This window comes from Dryobates pubescens, chromosome 5 (assembly GCF_014839835.1).
Source record: "Dryobates pubescens isolate bDryPub1 chromosome 5, bDryPub1.pri, whole genome shotgun sequence".
Lineage (NCBI taxonomy): Eukaryota > Metazoa > Chordata > Aves > Piciformes > Picidae > Dryobates > Dryobates pubescens.
The window spans coordinates 18,412,409-18,437,415 of NC_071616.1; the positions used below are offsets into that span (position 1 = coordinate 18,412,409).

Here is a 25,007-nt window from a genome sequence, read left to right on the forward strand (position 1 = left end):
CCCTGGGTCCAGCTCTGGAGCCCTCAACACAGGTAGGATATGGACCTGATGGAGCAGATCCAGAGGAGAGCCACAAAGATGATTTCAGGGCTGGAACTCTTCTCCTTTGAGGACAGGCAGGGGGAGCTGGGATTGTTCAGCCTGGAGAAGAGAAGGCTCTGGGGAGACCTAATAGTGACCTTCCAGTACCTGAGGGTTAGCATAAAAGAAGGAGAGAGATTTTTTACAAAGGCCTGTATTGCTAGGACAAATGGCTTGCAATTAAAGAAGCGTAGATCTAGATTGGATACTAGGACCAAGTTCTTTACCATGAGGGTGGTGGAACACAGGTTGTGCAGGGAGGTAGTCGAGGCCCCATCCCTGGAGATATTCAAGGTCAGGCTTGACAAGACTCCGAGCAACCTGATCTAGTTCCTGCTCACTTCAGGGAGGTTAGACTAGATGACCTTTGGAGGTCCCTTCTAACCCAAACCATTCTATGACTCAACTGGTTTTCCAACCTGTGTTTATGAAGCTGTCTCTTCCTACTGAGATGCTTTGTCCCTGCTGAACCTCTTCCTGTTAATTCAGAACATTTATAAAATGGGCAAGATCATTCTGGGCTTTTGTGGTCTTCCATGTAGATTTCCCAGGGCAAGATGTAAGAGCTGGGAAAGGTTGGCCAGTCTCCAAGGATGTGAAGAGCAAAGGCAGCACAGCAGATCTTGCTGTGTCACAGCACTCCTCCAGGTAGGACTTGCATGGCAAAAGTTAGAACAAATTTGTCTCCTCCTTGAAGAATGGGGATTTTATACCCTTCCAGTTCAGTAAAACAAAGAATTGAAAAAGGTAAAGTACATTCAAAAGTACATTCAAATCCTTTTTTTTTAAAGAGAAATTATGTTAATAGCTCAAATTAAACGGGGGTGGGGTGGGGGGGGGTGGGGTGGAGAGATGGTTTTGTTAGGAAAGTCTGCCTCCAGAGCTCATAAACACAGGAGAAGAGGACCAGAAGGCACCTGCTGTGTTTCTAAGCTTAAATCCCTGCTACAACAAGCATCACATTACCTAATTCTCTCCATAAACTGGTGCAAAATCCATCACTTGAGAAATTCAAACTCCTAAGAGTAGCTGGGATTCTTTTTCTTGCTATTCATTTTTCTCTCCATCTTGACTTCCTCTTCTCCTCATCCTGAACACTTGTACCCAATGTATAGAACTTTACCTTTCTGTCTACACTTTCAGTGTAGCTCATTTCTCCTGGTTGTTTGACTCAAGCACCAGGAACAAATACCACTTTTCCTCTCAGCTTTTGGTTAGACAAGGTTAGAAACCAGCTCTTCTAATCCATTTTCTCAGAAACCGGCTTGTAGTGGCACAGCAGAGCATGTGTGACCAGAAACCTGAGCAAGCAATATTGCAGGCAACATGGTGCTTTGCTCACATCTAGCCTTTTCATTTCTACGGGCTACAAAAGCATGGGGCACCTGGTGCTGGATGCAGGCAGAAGTAGAGGACTCCTGGAAAATCTTGGATCTTACCTGCTCTGGCAGTTGCTGCCACCTAGCTAACTGGGTCTGAAATCAGTTGGAATCTTTTGAAAGAGCTTATCTTTTCCTACAATGCTGGTTAACACACAGCTCAGCAAAGCTGAGGAAGCGATTGTCTTTGCAGCTCCAAGTCCAGGCTTGGGAAAAGGAACCTGATGGCTTCTAAAGGCTTTTTAATAAGAAGTTGTCTTGTACAGAGCCTAAGAAGAAAGGCTCATATTTGCCTTCACCAGCTTTCCTTCCTTTGCTCTGCACCAACAGGCAAATCACGTTTTAAACTGAGTAAGGGAGGGAGCACAATATAAATATTTGAATCCAGGGATGCTGGGCAGCTGCTAGGTTCAGGGACACTGTTGGCTTCAAGCCTTCTTCACCACAGTGGCAGCAAAGTCATCTACCATAAAGACAGCAGAACCTGCTTGTTCAGCAGTAATTAGATGAGCTGGTCCAAGAGGCGCTTGATTTTCACCACTGAGAGAGAACCAAGGTCCCAGTCCTGTTTAGTGTATTAAATAGGTGCTAACAAATCCTACTTTCTAGCACACTAACTCTCACTTTAATGGGTATTTTCAAGCTGAGAGTAACATTATGTTGATGGCATTGTTTTTTCAGACAGCAACAGCAAAGAATAAGTCATAAATGCAGGGTTGAAATTAAGCATATGGAATGTGGTTGGTTGTGTTTTTCCTGACATTAGCTGGAAGTGGAGCTATTGTAAAAGAAATTCTGTCCTGTGGGAAAAATTCATATTATTTTCAATTTTCTTTTCATCTCTAATCAAGGGGAAACAGAAAACCTTTTTATGGAAGAGAAAGCTCCACAAGAAAAATGTTTGGAAATGTTGGAACACGTTGCTTCAGCAAATCTGGCAATATCATACTGACAGCAAATAACACCTGGTATTCCCTCTGTGTTGTTTTGCTTGAAGAGTAAATTCCTTTGCAAAACATAACTAAGGATCCTTAATATCCATTTAAAAGTTAAAAACAGACAGAAAACCCCCACCTATCTCCACGCACCTTAGCAAAAAATAGCTGCCCTACATTTTTCAGTAGAGAGGAATGACTTTTTGGAACCTCAGCCTGAGAGGCCCCACAAACTGAATCACCAATGATAAAGCTGAGATCCTTTTGAAGCAGCCTGGCTCTGCCTGGGCCTCAGCAAACCCAGACCTAGTTCAAATGCAGCTACTGGGGACTATTTGTAAGATTCTTCACTCCACCACACATCAGTTGTTCCATCAGCAAAACAGTAATAAAGGTATCTTCTTCCTTACGCCTCATCAAAATGCAACCAGAGAAATACAGCTTAGTCTTGCATTCTGTGCTTTTCACCACCTTTCACGTGGAAAGCAAAGGATGATCTTGGCAGAGTGCTAACCAAAAGAAAGCAAACAAAACCACAGAGACATTATGGAGCAAGGCTCCAAGTACTGCAGTCTTGCTGAACTCCTAATTCCAGTAAATACCAAGGACCCCATCAGGTTACAGGCAGGGGAAGGGGAAAAGTGATTCCTAAGAAAGTCTGGAGGATGTGGCATTTACATTTCCAAGGTGCTGCTGATACGCTGAAAAATCCCTTCCTGCTCATTTAACACAACAGGACCTTTGCTAAAATCAAACCCTCCCTGTGAAGTATTTTTTTGCAAATCAGCACATTCTGCAGCACATTTTTCTTTCCTTGGCAAGAAGGGAGGCGTCAGGAGTTACCATTCCAGCTGTGATGACACCTCATAGGAACAGTTAGAAGAAATTTCCTAAAATCCTTACGGCTGAAGCTCAGACTTTGGACCGATAGAGCACTTCGTCCACTCACTGCTAACAGCTGCAGACAATTATCTGCAGGCTGAGATGGGCAAACTTGTCACATATTTCAGGCAGATGTCAGACTAAAAGAACAAGTAGTAGAAAAGGGAGTGAACAAAGCTGTACTTCTGGGAACAGTTCACAGAACTGTGTAGAAACAGTTCAAGATTCATCTTGCACAGATCACATTAGAAATTATCTTGATGACAAAGGGAAAAGAAAGGAAGCTATTCTGTGCATCTTTCTACCCTACAGGGTGCAATCAGCGTACACCCTCAGCATTGCTATTAGCATTCCTCCACCAAGGAACCTCAGCAAAGCATTGAGCTCACGTTTTCAAAGATGATGCTGGAAAGCTTCCCAGATTATATATTTTCCTCTTTAATTTATACCTCTGAGGATAATGCTAATCAAGGAGGCAGTGAGAGTGGTGAAACATCCTTGGACTCAGGCTGATTTATTAACAGTGGTTGCATTATTCTCACTTGCAGAATGATGCTAGTATCCCAAGCTTCCAGAAAAAAAGAAGAAGGGAAAAAACCACAAAAACAAAACCTTGTTTGCTGGTAGGTTATCAAACGCAAGCTGACAACGTACTTGCACAGCAGACATGCATAAGTGCAGTGCACAGTATGATTCATCTGCAAAACATCTAGCATGCTAGATGCTTCAGTTAAAGTAGGTTAGAAGAACGATTCATTAAAAAGCAATAGAGGAGAGTGAGGGGAGGGGGAAAGAAGCCCTTACTCTGAAATCACCTACTGGGAATGATCTATTTTCTTCTCAGTCTTTGTCCAGCCCTCTCTACTCAGGCTTCTTTTGAACAGACTCTGGATTCTAAGGGATGGACAACCATGTAAAAATACATGTGGTTAGACAAATATTACAAATGTCATCTTTGTGGCCTGGCAGATCTACCAAGTATTCCAGGGATTATACATGGTCTGTTTACCACTTTCAAAGTGAGAGGAGATTGCACATAATTCACACAGCATAAAGCCCTAAGTCTGTCCCCTTAGCTCTGACCTGAACTTCTAATACACAGCAACCGAATTATGAAGACTAATGACAAAAAAGAATTTGGGGGGGGGGGGGGAAATTCCCAAAATGGCAACTGGCTTTCACTGTGAGAGCTGCTCAGATGATCCACTGTAATCTCCAGTGCTATTATTTAGGGTAGGGAAAAAAAAATCCCAGAACCAATGTTTGACATGGCAATTCTAAAACACAACAGGGAACTTTACAGGCCAGAATTAGTTCTTTTAAAGTGGAATATAGGTGTATTTGGAATAAACATCCTACTGTAGGTCTAAAGGCAGACAGGGTAAGTGCTGTCTGCCAAATCAGGTGAAACACCTGGACTGATTTGGGAATAATTTGAAAATGTAGACACTGATTTCTAAGATTTCACTGTTACAAAAAAAAATTAATAATAATTCATGTGGATTTTTTTTTTTTTGTCTGATGGCAAAAAAAATTTATTTCAGGGAATTCAATCCTTTTTTTCCCCCTGGCATCAGCAGGGACAGGCAGGCATTTTCAAAGGCAGAGTCCCTATGTAGAAGCAACCCAGATTTTACTCAGTGACTCCACATCTGAGCAGAAACTGTTTGCTTTACTTACCAATCCTGTATCCTACACACCTACAGTGAACACACATCAAACTTTTGAAGTAGAGAATTAGACTCCACTTACTATAAATCTACTCCAAATTGTTCCAAGATGATGTAAAAATCCTGTCTTGCCTGACCAAGCTGCCACTTACCAGCCATTTTGATATAAGGATTTCTGTCTGCTTAGTGAAAGCAATAAACAGAACTACTGCACAGAAGAACCAAAGCCTCTTTTCTTTCATTAAGCAATGTGTTCAGAGAAGGTTAGCTCCTCTGGGACTTCTGACCCTCACAGATCATCTTGGAGCTTTGCCTTTGGGTCCAACACTTTTTCCTACAAACTAATTATGGTCTTAGAACCGCAGATTATACACACAGACTTTCAGGATAACCAGAAGGTTCTGAGAAATCAATTCAATATTCAACAACAGTGATACTTTTGCTAGAGCAGTAGAGAAAACAGCAACAAGATAAATGCTGCATTATGGCTCTTTTAAAGAACTGCAGAAGCTGCAAAAGAGAAGAATCAGCTTCAGCTTTAGGTCAGCCCCACATCAAAGGCAACTGCCTCAATTAAAGTTTAGTACACAGCAACCCTGCAGTTTAGAGCATCTGTTTGGTCAATGTTGTTTACCAAAGATGCAAACCTTTGTAATAAAAAGGAAAGAAACCCAGCACACTGGCAAACATGGTACATACTAAGACATAGAGGACCACTAACCAGCAGATGAAAAAATAGGGAGGAAAACTGAGATACACGTTTTCACCACATTTATAAGGGGTAGGAGAAGGCATTTCCCTTTTGACTCCTCCAATCAGGCCACAGTAAGCAATGATCACTGTTCGTCTCCTACAGCTCTACCTGCACATGGAGCAATTAAGCCTCCAGTTCAGCAGCAGTGCACATTTAATTTCCAGCATGTTACACTGTACTTCACTGCTGAAGTCAACAGGAATGAAAATATCCCAAAATGCAAACCATGTCCTACGCACATGAGCAGCAAGTGCATCTCTTTTGCCTCTAAATTAAGGACATCAAGGGAAAGACCTAATTAAGACTTAATGGAATTCAGACACTGCCATACATCAGTAGTCAGTGGAGAGATGCTACCTGTGAAACTTTATTGCAGCCTCCCACAAAGCACATGGGGATGCTGCTCAGTAGATCAGAGCAAAGATGAGCTGCTGTGCTCCCAGCACCTCCTGCCCTGGCTGTGGCCTCGGTGCATATTCCTGGCACAAGGAAAGGCACACAGTTGACCCAAATACAGGTGAACATTGGAGCAGTGGTGGCAGACTGAGAGCAACGTCTAGGCTTTGTTCAAGACTTAGTCCTTTGACCTGCCAATGATCCTGGGATTAAAAGCATTTCCAAGCAGAGCTTCTCTGCTGGCTATGTGCATGTCAGGACCCATATGGGGTGAAGAACTGCTCACCTCCCCAGTATGCAAAATTCTGTCTTTGGTGGGTGTAGGCATCCTCTCTGGATCAGCCTTGAAACTTTCAAGTTGCAGGGGTGTGTTTAAGCCTGCAAATGGCAACACTCCCTTGCTGATTTGATTGGGAGAAAGAGCTACCAGCACTGGCAGTGAGAGGCTCTTGCCTGGCCCCATAGCTAGAGGATGTGTCCTGGTGCTGTGGTTCCTTGTCCTTAGCTGTCCAAGGGCACCCACGTGTATATTCAAGACATGGACCAATATTTGCATGGTAAAAAACCTCAGAGACCAGGGAAGAGCAGGATAACCAGGGGCTGGGAGCAGGAAAGTTTCCTGCCTGACACGGCTGCCCTGTACATTTGGTTTTTACTGGCTGCAGTTAACAAGCCCTTCAATGTCTTTAAATCTGCCAACAATAAATCAGCTGCTATTAATAAATTCAGCACTGCTGAAAAATAAGATGTAACTCATGTCCTGATCTGCACAGTAAAGCCTCGAGCTGACTTAATGCAGGTCTGCAGAGTCACCCTTGTTCTGCGGTGAGCATCCTCCCACACTCAGTTCCCACCTGTACCCAAGCAAACGCCCCACTGCAGCACCGCATCCAGGGTAAGAGCCACTGTTCCAAGAGGAAGGAGATGTTCGGGGTGTCGCAGCTGTTAATGGCAACAGTGTTGAAACACCTTCTGAAGAACGGGCTACCTTTTCTGATACAAAATCTCATAATTGGAGGCTGCATCAAGGGCAGGCATCTCATTACAGCAGCGAAAGAAATATCCGAAGGACTCTTTTAGCAGCTGCTATTTAAACAAAGATGGAAAAGCCCACTTTTAAGGAATATTGAAGTATAAAGCCAATGCTTATGAGGTAACACCTTAGTACTTGAAAGAGACAGGCTTATGAAGGCTGCAGTCATTTCCAGCAATTTTTAGTCTCATCTGGACACACAGAATATCAAAATAAATTACACCAACACTGTAATGATTCTCATCACAAGTTCTAATGCCTTGAAATGTTAATTTTCACAGTGCTGTAATGAGATAGGTAAGTGCTAGTGCCTCCATGTTACACAAAAGTGGTGGAAGCAGTCTGGTCTAATGGGTAATAAAGCTAGTTTATCGTGATATATCTTCCACTTTATTTATGCTTGCATTCATCAAAACACATGGTTATCCTTGTGCATATACTTAAGGCCATCCCAATATTTTTAAGCAGTTAAGAATGGGATCTTAAGTACTTTCTTGAAATGAGAAGGACTGAAACAGGTGATTAAGGTCTCTTCTATTTCGAGTCTTGTGTTGCAGGTGAGTGCCAAGTATGTATTCTCACCGTTGAAAGGTACAGGAGGGTTCTTAGATGAACAGGCTGACCATAAATCATGAGTGTCTTAAGGCCCAAGAATACTAAATGCGGGGTGTGTTCCTGAGTGCTGAATCCTGCCAAGTCTACAGCAGCACATATATTTACTTTCCCTGAAGTAGAAAACTAATTACAAATAATTGCTTCATTACTTGAAGCACGGTTTGCTATGTGATGGCCCTATTTTCTTTTGAAAAAAAAAAATCCAACAGCAAACAAGCCAAGAAAAACAAGCACCCCCCAGAAATTTCACAAGCAGCTCTGACCTGGCAGTAATAGAATATGACATGAAAAACAGACACAAGTACATAAATTCGACATTAAAAATGAAAACGTCTTAGTGCATGCCTGGCCCATTTTAGAGGTACTGACTACTCGGGAGGGAAAGTGAGGTAAGTTCCTAAGATGTCACCCATTTAAAAACCTCCATTCCCTGTTGATAATGTGGAGCTGCAGCACAACTCCTTGGCTATTTCAGGAACTTTGAGCTAAAACAAATGAGCACAAAGTAAGTAGGTCTTAGGACCAAATCAGGTCTCTGGTCCTAAACTAAAGTGAAACATTAGTCCTAAGCATCATACTGAATCCAGGGCATGCAGCTGGGCCAGCATCCTTTTGTGGGATGAAGACATGATAAACAGACCTGTGGGATCTGCCCAAACTTTTCTAGAACAGAGCCAAAGGCAGCACTCAGGTACTTTCTGGGGTCACCATCCCTGGGCAGACTTGAAGCACTGGCTGAGGTACCTGTGCTGCACACTACAGTTTTTTGGGGAAAATGACATTTAAGGCTTGTTGTTGAAGGGCATTTACAGTGCTGCAGAAAAAAATAGAGGAGGCAGATGTGCCCCCAGGACCCTCACACCAGTGAGATATAGAGACCCATCCAGTCCAGGAGAGACTCACAGCCTTGGAAAAACTGCAACATGCAAAACCCAATGCTTGCCACAACTGGGACATCCAAACCCTCCCCCCTCCACACTATTCCTCTCCTCCACAACCTCTCCTCCTCAGTCCCATGCCTATAAATAAAACATTTCATTCCTGAGTGATGAAGATTAAAATAAGGCAGTTGAGTCACCCTTCCTGGTATTACTCTGCTCTTTCATCTTCCTCATCCTCTTCCTCAACCCATTTACAGCCATGAAGGGGATGGAGATACCTTCATCCCTGTGGGGAACAGGGCAAAGAGAGCTGCATTTTGATCTGCGTGGAGTCGAGAATTACATTGCAGCACAGATTTTAAAACAGGAGGGTTTGTGCACCTCCAATAGCACTTTTCACCCCCAGATGCAGAGCGCTTGCTGGAGGAGCCCAATAGAAGCCATTGCTCCTACTTTACCCAAGTGAGAATTAGGGATGGTATTTCAACAAGATTTTTTTTAGATGACTGATTGTGGGCTGTGATGAAATGGCCGCTTTGTCAAGCTTCATGAAAATTACAGGAACAGAAGGATCCAAGAAGAAATCCACTGTGTTTCTGTCCCTCTCTGCAAAATCTGATTGCATTCATAAAGTCACAGAGAATGTGGGGAACCTGCACCAAATGATACTCAACACCTTCATTCACACCAGTATGTCAGAGGGATTAATCCAGGGAGCAGAGAACACTGTTCTAAAAAGTAAATCTCTAAATCAGGGAGGATTAAAATGTCAATAACAGAATTGGCAGGAATATACACACTCCTCCAAAGTGAGACTAAATCAGACCTCAGTTGGCTAAACCTGAGCAAGATTGTCTAGTAGCAAGGACATATTTCCAAACAGCTGCTTAGGTTCCCCTGTGGCATTTGCATAGCTCGGTGAATTACCACCTATCAAGACTCTTTCTACTGCAAGTTGGAAAATCAGGTTTTGTATCTTGGCCTTCGCAATGGACACGGCCTTGAGCAGCATGTTGCCATGGATGATTAGGGAGAGGGAGCTCTTGCTAAAGCAATACTTGGAAAGGGGTGGGAAGGCCCCAGAGAGCAGCTGAGCCAGTTGCCTTGGGGAACCTCCTGCATTTAATTGTGCTCCGACATCTTTGAAAAGCATCAGTGCCAAACCCCAGCAGGGCAGATGTTCATATTCATACCCATTTTTCTCTACCCAGGTCTCTACCACAGGGCTCCCAAGCTGCTTGAAAATGACCAAAAATAACCACTTTTGTGTTGAGGTGTAAAGCTGCCAGTAACTGGAGAGAAAAACCAAACAGATTTACAGATGCAACAGTATCACTACAACTACAGGCTTATATTAGGAGCATCTCACTGCAGCCCTTTGTTTATTAGCTCAATGGTGAGAGCAGGTACATGCAGAGCACATGATGTCAAACTCAACCTCTACAACTCAGGTGCGTTAGGAAGCTTGGGTAGAAAATGTCTTTACTACAAGCACTGAGCTTAGACAGTCCATTCTCATCACAGAGCAGCAGGAGCCACAAACTTCATGGTCTTGTGCACTACATCTGTGCCCATCAAACCACAAAACATTATTGGGATTTAGTGTCTCATTGCTCCTCAGCACATAGAGATTGCTCCTCAATTCATTTGCCTCATCCAAGCAGCTTCTAGTCCTTCCTTTCCACATTGCCTTGCTTGCACATACCAAATGGGTGTCATTCAGTCTCATAAGCATAGGACTTTTGTGCCATTGAGGCATCCCAGGGGATCCAAATCAAGCCTTGATTGCTGTTCCAGAAGGGATGCCATTGGCCATATTTGCCATCCCATTGTGTCCCCACAGACATGTCCTAGTTATTAATGCCATCTCTTCTGCCACCAGCCACCTCTCCTTTGGGCAGCTGGACCCTACCTGTGACCTGTCTTTGGAGACAGCTGAATATGGGCCAGGATTGCCAGGGATGTCCTGACTGCTGTGGCCAGTCTGAAGGCAAAGAGCATCTCAGTGTGAGTACCACCAGGCAGGCCTCGCTGGCAGACCTCTTAATCCCAGCGATATGGATGTAGGGACATACCACTGCTGGCTGTGCCTCACCCTACAGATATCCATCAATGCTGCACAAGGCTGCATACAGCTTCCTAAATCCTTTTCCCATTTGCTCTCCCCCCAAGGGTGTCTGCAGCTGGAGGAGCTGTCCATTCTTACATTTTGCCATTCTCTGAAGGAAGCCATATGTATTTATCCTGGGGAATGCCTAGTAGCCTGGGTAGTATTTTTGGAAATAATTCTCTTCAAAGAATTTTAATCACTGTTGATGTATAAAAATAAATAACAGAATCTGTGACCAGATGGTGTGTTGGGTGACATGGGGCTCTCTTCACCAACATGCAACTGCTCAGCAGCCTTTCAGGACTGCTGCAGCCTTCAGCCTTTGCAAGCACTGTCTGAAAGCTCCTCTCACTCGGAATAAAATTCATCTTTGGGAAAGAAAGAAGGTCTCCATTTGAGGGAGAGAAATGTTCTCAGCAAAAATATTCACAGGCTAAGTATGAAAGCGAGAGAAACAGCTTTGTTCCTGCCCAGAAGCTACTGGAGTCTATCTTCACTGTTGCAGATGTGGGATCCGCAGCTCCTTATTGCCTTAACTTTGCCTGAGAAATCTCTCAGCTTTCTACTCCTCGTGGGAATTCTTTTCTGCAGTCTCAATCATTGCTGATTTTGGTTGATCCAAAGAATGAGGAATGAAACCCATTGCTTTTCATCATTCAGAAACCACTCACAAGGCTTTGACACAAAGCCAGTTTGGCTCAAAGCCTGGCCCATGGCCAGCCTGAAAATATTCCTGAACCTTTCAACAATCCTTGGCTGGTTTTCAAAGTTAAAACAAAAGCCAAGATCAGGGCAAGATTGCAAATTTTTAGGCTGTATAAGAAAACTTCTGTACAACTTGTGATAAATTCCCACTATTTATTTTCAGTTATTTTCATGCTGGAGAATCTCTCAGTCTCCAAACTCTGCTCTTGCCTCAAAGAGCAAAACCATGGTTTTCACCAAAGAGTGGTTTGAGAGGTGTGGAGGAAGATATGGGATGTGTTGTATCTGACTGATGCAATAGCTGGAAACTGCTGTCCAGTTCACTCATGTTTGGATTCATTCTTGCTTGTTTAAAGTGTCCCTGATTCTATAAGGAATGTTATGAGTTTATGACAATATTGTAAGTTGCTGGAGCTACGTAACTCCTGCTGGATCCATGTAACTCCTGCTGGACCCATTCCTACAGCTTAGGAATATGCAGGAATTCCTCTCTGAGCAGGAGAATTAAAGAGTTTTCTGAAATACCTGCCCCCCATGAAGGGAGCGAGAGCTGTAGCTGTCTAGGTAATGATAAACAGAAATACAGGTGCTACTGCCACAAACAGGAAAGGAGACAGTGTGCGCAGGACTGCACTGCTTGGGATGCTGCTCTGACTATCATGGCCAGCCAGACACACACAGAGCCACCTAACAGTCACTTTAATAAACAGGAATCAAAAAATGGGAAACATTTAAAGACATTGCTATTCATTACAATATTGCTATTTTGACAGTCTGTCAATACACAGCTAGCAAACACCAAGGAAGTCTGTATTGCTCACTTTTTCTCCACCTGGCCACAGTCTGACATGTGCAAACATGTCTGAAGCCCCTTTGCAGAGGATTCCAAAAGCCCCCTTTCTTCTTTCTTTCTCTCTCCCTCTTTTTTTTTTTTTTTAATTTTCTTTTCCCCCCCTGTCTACTCTGCATTCTCTACACTTGAATCTACAGATGAGGTTAAACCTGAAGAAGCCTTCACTGAACATAAGCAGTATTACAGCCATCAACTTAACGGGAATCTACACAATTTAAAAGACCACCCCTCTTTGTTCTGTATGCTAAGATTCAGCATGGCCATATTTTTATCCATCAAGTAACAACAAAAGCTCACAGAATCCTTTCCCCTTTCTGCATGTCTAGGCACTCTTCAGGTAACCCAACCTGGAGACCCCAGTCCTGCCCCTCTTCAGCCTCACATTACAGGCCATCTGCCTCTCCCTCCAGTAAAAAGTCACGTTTCACAACCTACCACCCAGATCAGCAAATGAACAGCATCACATCAGCAGATTAGCTGCCTGCCCAAAGACACAAAAGAGCAAAACATTTCCCACACCAGCCCATGGGTGTTAGAACCCATTTTACTACTGAACTCGGCAGCATTAACCAGGCAGAAAAGCACCAGGGGAACATCCATGTTGAGAGCACACAGATGCACACTCATCCACTGAAAAAAGCATACAGATGGGAATCAGTGGAATAATACACGTAGTCCTGCAGACTGTGTTGTTTCTGGCCAGCTCCTTTTCATGATGATTGACTGGAGGGGATTAGAAAGGACTCAGCCCAAAAACGCAGTTCCTAATGCTCCTGCAGCTATTGCATAATGGAGACCAACTCCTGTCCCAAGCCCTGACCCTCAACTTACTCCAGACAAGTTTAGTACTGTCAAGCTGCATAGTGGAAACCTCTGCTTCCCAGCAAAGAGGAATCTAGATGGGATCCACCAACTGGGTTATTTGGTTATCTGGGTTCTTTGATGGTTGTTAATGGGAAAGAAAGTAGGCAAGTGTCACAAAGAAGGAAACACAGTCACTTTCTCCCAGTCGTTTCTACCAGGAGCTACTGGAAGCTGAAGCCTCCTTGGATTCATTAATAGATATATACCTGCTATTATCACACCCACTAAATAATAGATCCCTAAACCAAAGGAAATCAAATACATCCCAAAAGTAAACCAAAAATCATGAATGTGCAAACCCTAGCTAAACTGAATGCACCTTAAGTCAAACATACCTAAAAAAAAAAAACCCTAAAGGAGGAAAACAGAGCAACCAAAAACTCCATGATTAAAAGGATGTGTCTCAAAAGCATGCAGAAAATATACAAACACTACAGAACAGGCACTCTGTTAAAAGCTACACATTGAAATACCATCAGAGAGCATGCAGGAATTCCAGGTGCATGGGGAATAGCTGAAGTAACTACTTTGAGATCTGTCATTCCAGATGTGTACAGGTGTATGATGAATGAGGACAGAGCCCCATCAAGCCAGATCCAACACTTGACTGAAATCTGGATGTCCACTGCCTACCAAACAGCAAAGAGCTTTAGGGAACTTGGCTGGGTATTGCATCCTCCCTCCCCCCACATCAGCAAAAATGATTATTTGCAAAGGCCGCAATTGCTCGTTGTTGTCTCTTTTCCTACATGCGCTCACGAACTCATCAGTAATGTTTCCAAGCAACCAGGCTGGGAGAAGAACCGGGATAGGGTTGGGAGCGAGACAATCAAGAGATGCTGCCACCAAGGTCCCTTTGTTGAGCATCCCTGGGTACCCCTCGCCTTTTACCTGGGGATGCAGTCGCCATGGCAACGGGCGGGTGTTCCCTGGCCGAGCTGAAAACCAGCTGATCCTGCTGCTGAGCCCCATCTCCATCCCGCAGCGGAGCCCCAGGTGCACACTGGTCCGGCCCGTCCTCAGCCCAGTGCACCCCAGTGCCCGCCAGCAGCAGGTCCTGGGGGTCCGGCGGGGCTGACATGCTGCCTGCAAGGCGGCCGCTGGCGTCCGGCTCTTAGACTGCAGCGGGAGCCACCAAAACAGCTGCGGTGAGCGCCGAGGGCTGGCTGGTGGCTGCGGCCGCACTGGAGTCTGGCCGGCTGCGGGGACTCGGAGCCGCTGCCGCCGCTGCTGTATCTCCACTAGCGCTTATTACGCAGGTGAAAATGGCTTGTTAGTTGGAGCCTTCCAGCCCTTGCGTCACCCTGTGGCTGGCATATCACAGGGCAGGAATCTGCCAGCCTGGCTGCTGCTCTCTCCCCGTTAACTGCTTCAGCAGGGTAGGCATCAGCCTGCGTGTGAGGGAAGAAATGCCCCCTTCCAGGAAAGCGCACGCCTCCCTCTCTCCTCCTCTCCTTCTCTCCTCTCCTGCCGTCCACCACCCCACCCCCACACCCTTCCAGAATCCCACCCTCTCCAGAGCATCTCACGGCGTGCTACAGCCAGCTCCTCCTGCACCTCCGGGCACAGAGGAGAGGGAAGGCAGCTCACGGCAAAGCGCATCCTAAAAGCTCCCCATTCCCTCTGTTCTCACCACCCCGGGTCCCCCAGCCCAGCCGCACTTTGCTCCTAAGCACCTGGGTTTGTTTACCCAGTTCAGTCCTTTCCGCTTGCAGCCACTCCGGAGAGATGGTCACAGCTTATTGCAGCCAAACGACACTTATCAAAATAAAGTCACAGCAGGTGTCTGTCTGCTCCCTTTCCCTTTCCTGCTCCCTTTCCCTTTCCCTTTCCCTTTTTGATGTACCATTGTATTTGCTTGCTTACAGTAGAGGTGTGAACTTGAAGAAATTGTTGCTCTTAGTAAGAGCAGCATGAGATTTAGAAAAAGTGAAAGTTCATGGTCACAGCATCTGTGACACCCTTTAGGTGCACAAGGAAACAGTGTCCTTGCCATCCTTCTACAGATTAGGAAACAGTCAGACACATGGTATGTGATCATTCCTGCATTGCATGGAGATCTGATGCTGGCAGGGCAAAGTAAGAAATTTCTTGTCTTGTAGAAGGACTTCTCTCTTCTGATGTGACAAGTCAGGATACAAAGTGTAGAGTAATTGCCCCAGCCAGCAGCTTTCACCTTCATCTGGCTCTTTACCTGTTGCAACACAGACCTCCAGCTCTGATCTTCATGTCAAAGCATCCCTAGGCAGGCTTCAAACCCTCTCCAGCTCCCATATACCTATGCCTTTGTTTGAAAACTTTGTACATTTCTAGTCTTTCCAAGCACAAGGAAGGAAACTTGGGGTAAGCCCAAAACATAAGATGAAAAGTATCAGAACCAGCCTCCAGCATTTCTTCCCAGGGAATCACCACCTTTATCCTTATTCCTGTCCAGGATGTATTTCTGGAAGTTGTTCTGCTGCTGCCTGAGTCTGTGCTGTTCAGAACCCCATGGACCTTCAAAGATGAACTGCTTTCCTGTGGTGGGATAGACCATGCTCAGGAGGGTCCTTTTGGAGGTCTGCAGCCAGAAGAGTGAGTAACATGCACAGGGTGAGCTAAATCCTGATGCAAGTGAAGTCACTGCTGTGAAATCAGATAAACGGCTGTCTCAAGCTTTAAATAGCAAGGATGATTTTAAAGAGTAATTATTCTAGTTGGGGCTGCATGGTACAATTCTTTTGTGGCAGTACTGTAGCTAACACCAGCAAGATTTGGCTTTAGAAAGGGAAATCACATGACTGTTTCTATATTGTCAAGAGAAAACCACTTCAGAAGTAGCTATAAACCAAGTATAAAGTCTTCTGTCTGCCCTGTAAGGTCTGATGTCTTCTGGGACAGCTTCTGCAAACATGAATCATGATATGCAGTCATCAACTGAGTTTGTACACACAAGGTCCCATGGACTCTTGAGGCTCAGCCTGCTCTGAAAACCATGGTTCAAAACTCATGGTATAAGTTGGTGAGTTAGCACTTGAGGCAGATATCAACAGACTGTGTGGACCTAACCACCAGTAACTTCTCATTCTCAGCTTCCTAGTGTGATTAATTACTGGGGGAGGAGGGGGAGGAAGATTAAACCCACTGCCCCTTTTTCTATGATTTGCACCTATTTCAACATCAGCATTACGACATGTCAGTTTACTTTCTGGGCAACACATGCTTTAACACAGCATGCAAGACCAGCTGGGCTAGAACAGGAGAATGACTGCAAACCACTTGGCTGAAATATGGCTATCCAGAAGGTAAAGACTACCAGGGAATCTCCTGTTTAGCCATTGCTTAGTGAAAACAATTAAAGAGGTAGGTGTTACCCCACATGTCAAAGTGTGCTTTACTTGTGAGTTAACTCCAAGAAATCCAAAGACACTTCGAGACAGAAAATGTATCTTTGATACCACCTTCAATTTTTTTTCTGGAGAGAGATCTGATGAACCCCTCATGAATTCTGACTCCCCTGTAAATCACATATAAAGCATTTCTTAATTAAGCATTATTTAACATCATCATGGAATGATGGTGAAAACATGCCCTCCAGCATGCTAAGCCTGCCCCAAATGTGCAGGCTCATTGGATTTTCCTTGTTTCAGTCAAGAGAGGATGGTGTATGCTGCAGTTCACTAGCATAACATTTTAGTCATCATGTTTGTATGGCCAAATCCCACATCTAAAGCTCACCTCCTGAGCAAATTCACAATTTCCCCTTTGTCATGTACCATGTCATGCACAGTGGATTGTCTGATTATATGAATTATATGATTCTGTGAACACGAGCCAGCAGTGTGCCCAGGTGGCCAAGAAGGCAAACATCCTGGCTTGTATAAGAAATAGTGTGGCCTGCAGGAGAAGGAAAGCGATTGTCCTCCTGTACTACGCACAGGTGAGGCTGCACCTCAAATACTGGGTTCAGTTTTGGGCCTTCTCTCTTCAAGAAGGGCACTGAGGTGCTGGGATGTGTCCAGAGAAGGGCACACATCCGATGAAAGGTTTAGAGAACCAGTCTTATGAGAAGCAGCTGAGGCACCTGGGGTTGGTTGGTCTGAATTTTCCAGCAGAAGAAAAGGAGTCTAACAGGACACTTTACTACTGCCTGAAAGGAGGTTGAAGTGAGGTGGGGGTTGGTCTGTTCTCCCAAGTAACAAGTGACAGGATGAGAGGAAACGGCCTCAAGTTGCACCAGATAGGTTGAATATTAGGGCAAATTTCTTCCCCAGAAGGGTTGTCAGGCCCTGCAACATGCATCCCAAGGCAGTGGTGGAGTAACCATCCCTGGAGGTATCCCTGGTAAGAGCCATGTAGATGTGGTGCTGAGTGACATAGTTTGTTGGTGACCTGGCACTGTTAGGTTGATGATTGGATTCAATGGTCTTAAAGGTCCCTTCCAACCAAAATGACTATGATTCTGTGATTCTGATTCCAGCAAGACTCTATTGACTTCAAAGTTACTATTAAGGATGTTAATGATATATAATAGGTTTTCAAAAATATGTCTTCCCATAGGTGTCAATACATGTCCTTGATCAGAAGCCCCAGTTTTGTGTCTATCACTCTCTGGGGCAGTCCTGTGACACTATTAGTGCAAGTTGGTAATGTATTGGATGGCTCAGGAGAAGGCCTGTAGGAGCACCAAGCCCCTGATAGCTCTGTTCTGTGAGAAGTATGTAATCACAAAGGTCATCAGAATTTGTGCACACAAGCCAAGAATGATTCATTTCTACAGGCCAAAAAGGTTATCACAATGTGAGGGCTGCTGGCATGAATACAGGCAGTGCTACTATAGCAAAAGAGGTTGAGGAAAGAGTGCAGACTTGTGTGCTCCGCTTATTGAAATAGGGACAAGCTGGGACAAGTACATAAATAGAGAAGAAAAAAAAAAAAGGGTTTTTGCTTCATGGATCCCAACTGCAGTGCAACCCAGGGGTTTATTTCACCAGTTCCTGTAGAGTCCCTGGGTGACCTGGAACAGTCTCATGTAATACAATCAGCCCTGCTCATCATCATGTAATATCAGGTGGGAAAATAGAAGTTTGACTTCAAACCTTTAGTACAAATCTTGGGCTCCTACTGAGCATCACAGGTGTGGTATACACTATTCTGATAGCAAATCTTTCATTGAACAAAAAGAACAAAATCAACAGGAGCAGCAGGATAATATTCAGAGGGCTTGATGGATCCATTTTGTGTGCTTGAACAGAAAATGTTGAACTTGGCATAACCTGGACTGTCACATGTAGGGTTAAGTCACTGGAGACTCGTCAGGCTTTTTTAAGATTCCTGGCCCCTGGCAAGAAGATCAGGATGGATGAAGATTCAATCAAACATGCTTAAGAGAGGTGTGAGTTTCATTAATACTCAGCACAAAGGAACAGAGATGATTTATTTCTGTTTCCAACAAATTTGCAGAAGCTCTGGGTAGCTTGTATTGCGTTGCATTGAAAACTGACTTGTGTGAGGCTCGTCTTGCTCTGCTTATTGTTATTTGATTCTTTCACTCTTCCCTTTGGACCTTATAAGCCCCTGAATGTATGAAGCCTGAAAACACACACATACAAATTGTTCCTCTTTCCATTATAGCCCTTTGTGTTCTGGGGTTGATGTGTGCTGCTGGGCCAAAGAGACTTGGAACCTCGAGGGGGTTTTGTTCTCAGATGCAACATTACTGGCAAAGAACACAGGACCTGGCAGGGTATATCAACCGATTCTGAAATAATAAGTAAATAAATAAATCCCCTTCTCTTCCTTGAGGATTCATTCTTGATGGTTAAGAATAAATGAATTACAATAGGAAGGGGGTGCGGGGAAGGGGAGAGAGGCACTGTTCTGACATAAGTAGGAAAAATTAGGATAAGTAAAACAACCTTCTACTAACACATGAAAAAGGCTCCAGCACTGTAGCAGCTCCAATTTGGTTTTCAATTCCCCAGATCTACAGTGCAAACCACCTAGTTTCCATGTGTGTCTCACACCTCTCCCCCAAAGAGGCAGATCTCTGTGAATGTATGACAGCACTGGCCTGGCCAGTGTGCACAAATTTCTTTCCACTGTGTTCAATCAGCTCTCACTTGGGCACAGAGAGATAGAATCCCCAGGAGCCATGTTGTAGAGTAAACCAGTCAGACACTTGCCCTACAAGTCACAGGGAGCTACTGGGAGCTACAAAGCAAGGCTGGAAACCTGGTGAGAATGACTCCTCCTGGGCAAGCCAAACTACTCAGAACTGTCACTACAAAGGGATAGATGGTCTGAGAGAAAAGCTGACCAGTGGTGGTGGCTCTCCCTACAGCAAAGGCCATACATCCATCACAGTGGTCCTTCCAAAGGAGCCCCTTGGACCTTTGATCATCACACCTTCTCCTTCTCCATCTTCACAATCTCTCACAAGAAGGGCTGGCCAGCCTCTTCAAGACCCTTTCCATCTAGTCTTCCCATTCCAAATGCTTCAGTCCTCGAAAGAGATAACCTAACCTCCTCCAGAACTTCCAAAGCATCATCAACCTCTCCATTTCCCTCACATCACTCCTGGGACCCACGACACAGACTCCTATCCCAGTACTGCTTTGTAAATCCAATTAAGTGTCTGTGTTAGCGGGTGGGTCTTGGGCCCAGTTTTGCTACTGAAATCACAAGCATCTCAGTGCCAGCAAAGCAACAGCAAAACTGGGTAAGCCCAGGAAAGAAGTTTAAATATGGGTGTAATAACAACCTTCTCAGACAGCTGTGTAGGGTGTGCTTGCCTTTGTAATGAACAGCTGCAGACATGAGACAGGTACTCAGTCCAAAACTGCAGCTCTGAAAATGAACACCCAGAGAGGTCCGTCTCTTACAACTGCTGTAAAATGGGGAGATTGATTCACCTGGGGCCTCTGGTAAGTGCATCTTTAATAATGCCAGAGTCTAAATAGTAGCATTTTTACTGCATATTGTGTAATTTAACCTTCCTTACCTCTCAAAGCTCATAGCTGTAGTCTGTAGCAAACAGTTCATTGCTCTGATGTCTGCCTGGCTATAGTCATACCACAGGAACACATAAAGTCCCTGCCTGGCCCTTTAATTCCCCCATCATGTGAGAGCTTTCAGCATCTCTAGCCCTCCAGTTGTAATGAAATGTGATTAAAGGTGGTGCCTTCCCCGGGTAAGCCTGAGTGACTGCTCTGTCCTTCATCCCCTTGACATCAACAGCCACTCTAGGAGCAGTGAGGATTGCCTCTGTTTTTCTGAACAGGGAATTTTAGAAGGAAAAACAGCGACAGGAGCTTAAATAGCAAAACAGTTGACCATGTGAGCAGGCACAGCCATGGCATGTGTGTCTATCAGGTGTCAGAGAGGAGAAAACCCACTGAGCCTCTGATGAACACAGCCTTCTTCCTCCTTCTTCCCAGCTTCAGTCTCTTTGTGGAGAAGGAGAGCTGAGCAGAGTAGACAGGTGAGTAGGTGGAAGCTTTACATATACAAGATACATTCAGTAGTGGCCTAGTTACAACATTGCTTGATAGCTGAATTTCTGTCCAAGTGCTGCGCCTGAAAGCCCTGCACTCACCTCTAGAATATATGTCTAGTGAAATGACTCCCTGTACTGGAAGACACTGGACTAGGAGTCTGAATCTGACTCCATAACCTTAGCTGGTGATATTTTTTACAAATGTATTCCCCATGCTGCAGATGGATCTCTACTGCAAGTGCTGTTCACAAGCATCTTCAGAACACTTTCTCTTTTTGCAGTGCTCATGCTGGGAGCCCAGTCCAGGGTTGTTAAAAGAAGAAGCACTAGAATTTGTCCTGTCAGAGATTCCCAGCTGCATGGAACAGGAGTTCCTTCTTTAAGTACTGGCAGACCAGTTTTAGAGGCCAGTCATCACTGAGAAAAAGGTTCAGACTGACACCAGTGGGTCTGGTGCTATTTAATTTCACTGTTAATGATCCAGCTGAAAAGAATGCACCAGACAAGACAGTCTGTGTGAGCTCTGAACAGATCATACAGTGACAGAAAGGTATATGGGCAGTGATTTTGATAGTGGTAAAACCAAAATAGCTACAATTAAAATATCCACCAATTTGATCTGGGGAGAAGATTAAGGAAGTAAAACAAAGCCCCAGCCAGAATTTTTTCTATCAGAGGACAGTTAGGTTGGTATTCAAAAGGTACATCCAGCTGCCAGAAAAGTAGAAACAGGCTTTTTATGATTTCTCATTCCTTTGCATTACCTCAGAAAGCATTTGTGCAGAGTGCTCTGTACACATACACAGCTCTGCAGCAAGTCCATTAGAGGTTAGCAACTGAGCCCTGATTTATGCTGAAATAGTACATGCATTTATGAGACTCTGAGTGTTGATTATGTACCATTTGCACATCTCTGGAAGCTTGTAGATGCTGAAGATTACAGCTTGTCTGCTGGGGGGAAGAGAAATGGCCTGATACTCTTTCACATGGGATTTTCTATTACACAGAGGGAATCAGAGAAGCAGCCTATGGAGATAAGACCTGCAATCACTTCTAAGACAGACAAGAAATGATACCTTTTAGTGCAAATGAGAGGCACATCCACCTCATCTACCAGTTACTGACAAAACAGAAGTGAGAGGAACACATCTTTGATAAACACAATGCTTTGTGCCCAGAGATACCTCTAAGTAATTTTCACCCAGAGGTAACCAGCAGTGCTTCTAGTAGTTGCTATGTGCATGACATTGGTTCATCTAAAGATAGGCGTTAACAGGTAACCTGAGATTAATTCAAGAGGTTTGAGGACAGGCAGGTCCGCACAGGACTCGATGATCTTTGAGGTCTTTTCCAACCTTATTGATTCTATGATTCTATGATAAAACTGAACATTACAATATCTACCTCTCTGTAACCTTGATAGCTGGGACTTATATTCCCCTAATGAGCAGCACACTTGTCTTCCATTTTATACAGCACAGACCTAATTTTCCTGATTTGTATACAAATGAGAACAAAGAACACCCACTGGGGCAAATCCATAAATCAAATTCAGGCTTAGAACTCCCCATTTCTAGTTATCCATTTAAATATTTCTTATGAGAAGAAGTTATCTGAGCAAGAGGCCATTCCCTGTAGTGCAGTCAGCCCTGAAAAAAGCTCCTCTGTCTCAAACCAGACAGCAAATAATAGATGTGTCCAGCTGACCTTTGGAGCTGGCTGACCTGCCTAAATGTTGGGTGTTACTATATTCAGTAGGTTATTACACTGAATATATCCGGAGTCCACACATCTCATCTATGATCACTGAATCACACAATGGTAGGCATTGGAAGAGTCCTCTGGAAATCATCTTGTTCAACCCTCTGCTAAAGCAGGGTCACACAGAGCAGGTTTTACAGGATCTCGTCCAGGCAGGTTTTGAAATGCTCCAGAGGAGACTCCACAATCTCTCTGGGCAGCCTGGTCCAGTGCCCTTGGTACCCTCATAAGAGAGAAGCTTTTCCTCATGTTTAGATGGAACTTCCTGCGTTTGTGCCTTTTGCCCTTGTCCTGTCACTGGGCACCACTGGAAGAAGTCTGGCCCAATCCTCTTAACACCCACCCTTTAGATATTGATAAGCATTGATCTGATCCCCTATCAGTCTTTTCTTCTTCAGACTAAACATCCCCATGTCTCTCAGCCTTTCCTCATATGAGATGCTTCAGTCCCTTCATCACTTCTGTAGCACATGATATGAGAACTGTAATACTTTGCATTGCATAGTTAAAGACAACTTTGTGTTTAGGTGCTAGAGACACAGATGGCTGAGTCAGGCAGGGTTTACATTTTGCCACTGGGAAGCCACACTGGAGTTGTTCTGAGACCTTTAATCTATTTTTTATTAAATTCATTAAATTAAACTCCAGTTAGTATAAGTGCTGTAGAACCAGGCTTCATTTTATATCTGTAATTAGTCCCATTGACTTCAAAGAAGCTGCTTTTGTATAATATTGGCAGGGTTGGGATTTGGTTTTGCATTTGATTTATATATCATTTACCACTTGACATCAGGTCTTCAAAGGGAACTACTTTGTAGTGTATTCTGTATATCACATTATTCAAATTGGAGAGAGCAACCTGCAAATTCTTACCAGCACTACTCATCTGTGGCTTTATTTGGTGAATTAAATGCCTGAAATAAACACAAGCTTACATTCCCCAAACTCTATCTGATGTCAGTGCTGAAAAAGCAAAACCAGGCAGGACTAATCTCCGATATAAATAACCCCTAAAATCATCATTTTTATTTTCTGACTTTTGGAGTGGAGTGGGTAGATATGTAAATAAATCTGATTACTTGTTCTTATAACGTGTGGTATGCTCTTCATCTTCTGTAGCTTCACTTTTGCAAAAATCAGAACCTGAACTGAAAGCAGGGCTCTGCTGGTGTCCACGTGAACAGCCCCATTCTGCCAAAAAACCCTGGTCAGATCTGATCCAGGGCCCTCTGCTGGACTGTGAAGAAAACGTTGCCTTCCTCAAAATGCTGAGATGAATCACTGCCTTGGAAAACTCACAGTATGCAACACAGGAGTTTTGGCCATCACGGTTATGTTTATGAAAATAGAACTTCAGGTTGTGACTCAGCTCGGTATCAACAAGGTGGGGTTTGCCACTCACAAGCAACATTACAGGGAAGGTTTCCCAGAGTAAGGCATAAGGAATCTGTTCTTATTGTGCCAAGAAGAAAAAAAACAATGTCTCATTCATTGCAGTTTCCTTATCTGAATTCTTATCAACTCATTACAGCTGAACATGGTAGAGAAAAAAGAGAAGAAAACATAACCTGCTGTAAGAGGAAACGAGCTTTGGCCCTTCACACAGCTTGGGGAGCTCGGAAGTCTTAATATCTCTTCTTAAGGATCATCCTGCCTTCAAGCGGTGGAAAGTCCACATGTTTGTATAATGCTGTCATCTACCTAGGGCAGCAGGAGCTTTGTGAGCTTTAGGAACTCAATCAAAAAAGCAAACTGGAGATAGGCACCAGGGAAAATAAAACAAGTGAGATAACTGAGCTCCCAGAGCAGCATGAGAAAGGCTAAATCCTGGAAGCAGGATTGTGATGCTAATAGAAAGCATTTCAAGTCAGCAGTCTCTCTGCTCAGCTGTTAGAATAGGTTTCACAAAGCCATTCTGGACAAAATTAACCTGGATGACACAATTGATTCCTTCCTCCATGTCATGTAGACAATTCTTGTGACATCACTAAAGAGGCTTTCTGAATCTTGGCAACTCTGACTCTCTAACCAGGGGTGAGAAATCAAAATAAGATGAACACATAGTAAGAGACCACATAATTCAACATAGAGTTGAAAGCTGTGAAGAGGCTGACTGAGGAAACAAGAAGGAATCATTTTTGATTCTGTTTTTTCCTTACTTCTCAGAACTTTCTTAGCATCTCTTGCTTGCAACTGTTTTAAGCTACTAGCTTAATTGCCTATTTGTTCATTAATGGTGGATACATTACTTTTTTCCTGCATCTTTAAATATTTACTCTTCTCTATATAAATGTTGAAATTGTTTTGGTTAATATGATAACTTCTGTGAAAGTTAAACTTTAAATTACACTTCCTCAAAACAGTGGTTTGGAGTCTGGATTTGCACTTCCATCTTCCAGATGAAGCTGTTCAGCAGGATCAGTGGGATTCATATCTCTGAACCTGTATTTTTAGTGGTGAAAGTATTACTGAAACGTTTTTGTCCGGCTCTGATATTCTCGCTGTTGGAAGGTACGTCAAGTGAGTTAACGAAAAAGGAATGTGAGAGCTTGAAGCCTTTTTCACTTTAATTATTCATCTGTCAGTCTTGGACAGAGCCCAGAATTTCAAT

The 25,007-nt window shown here is 44.0% G+C and overlaps 1 protein-coding gene across 1 annotated transcript in view; it reads right to left on the reverse strand.

Annotated features, from left to right (window-relative positions):
• The window catches only part of RTN1 (reticulon 1), a 121,397-nt gene extending 106,832 nt beyond the window's left edge, over positions 1-14,565 (reverse strand). Inside the window, exon 1 of the mRNA XM_009903781.2 lies at positions 14,050-14,565. Coding sequence (XP_009902083.1) covers positions 14,050-14,239 — 190 coding nt within the window. The 5' untranslated portion in view covers positions 14,240-14,565. The remainder of the gene's footprint in view (positions 1-14,049) is intronic.
• Positions 14,566-25,007: the final 10,442 nt, after the last annotated feature.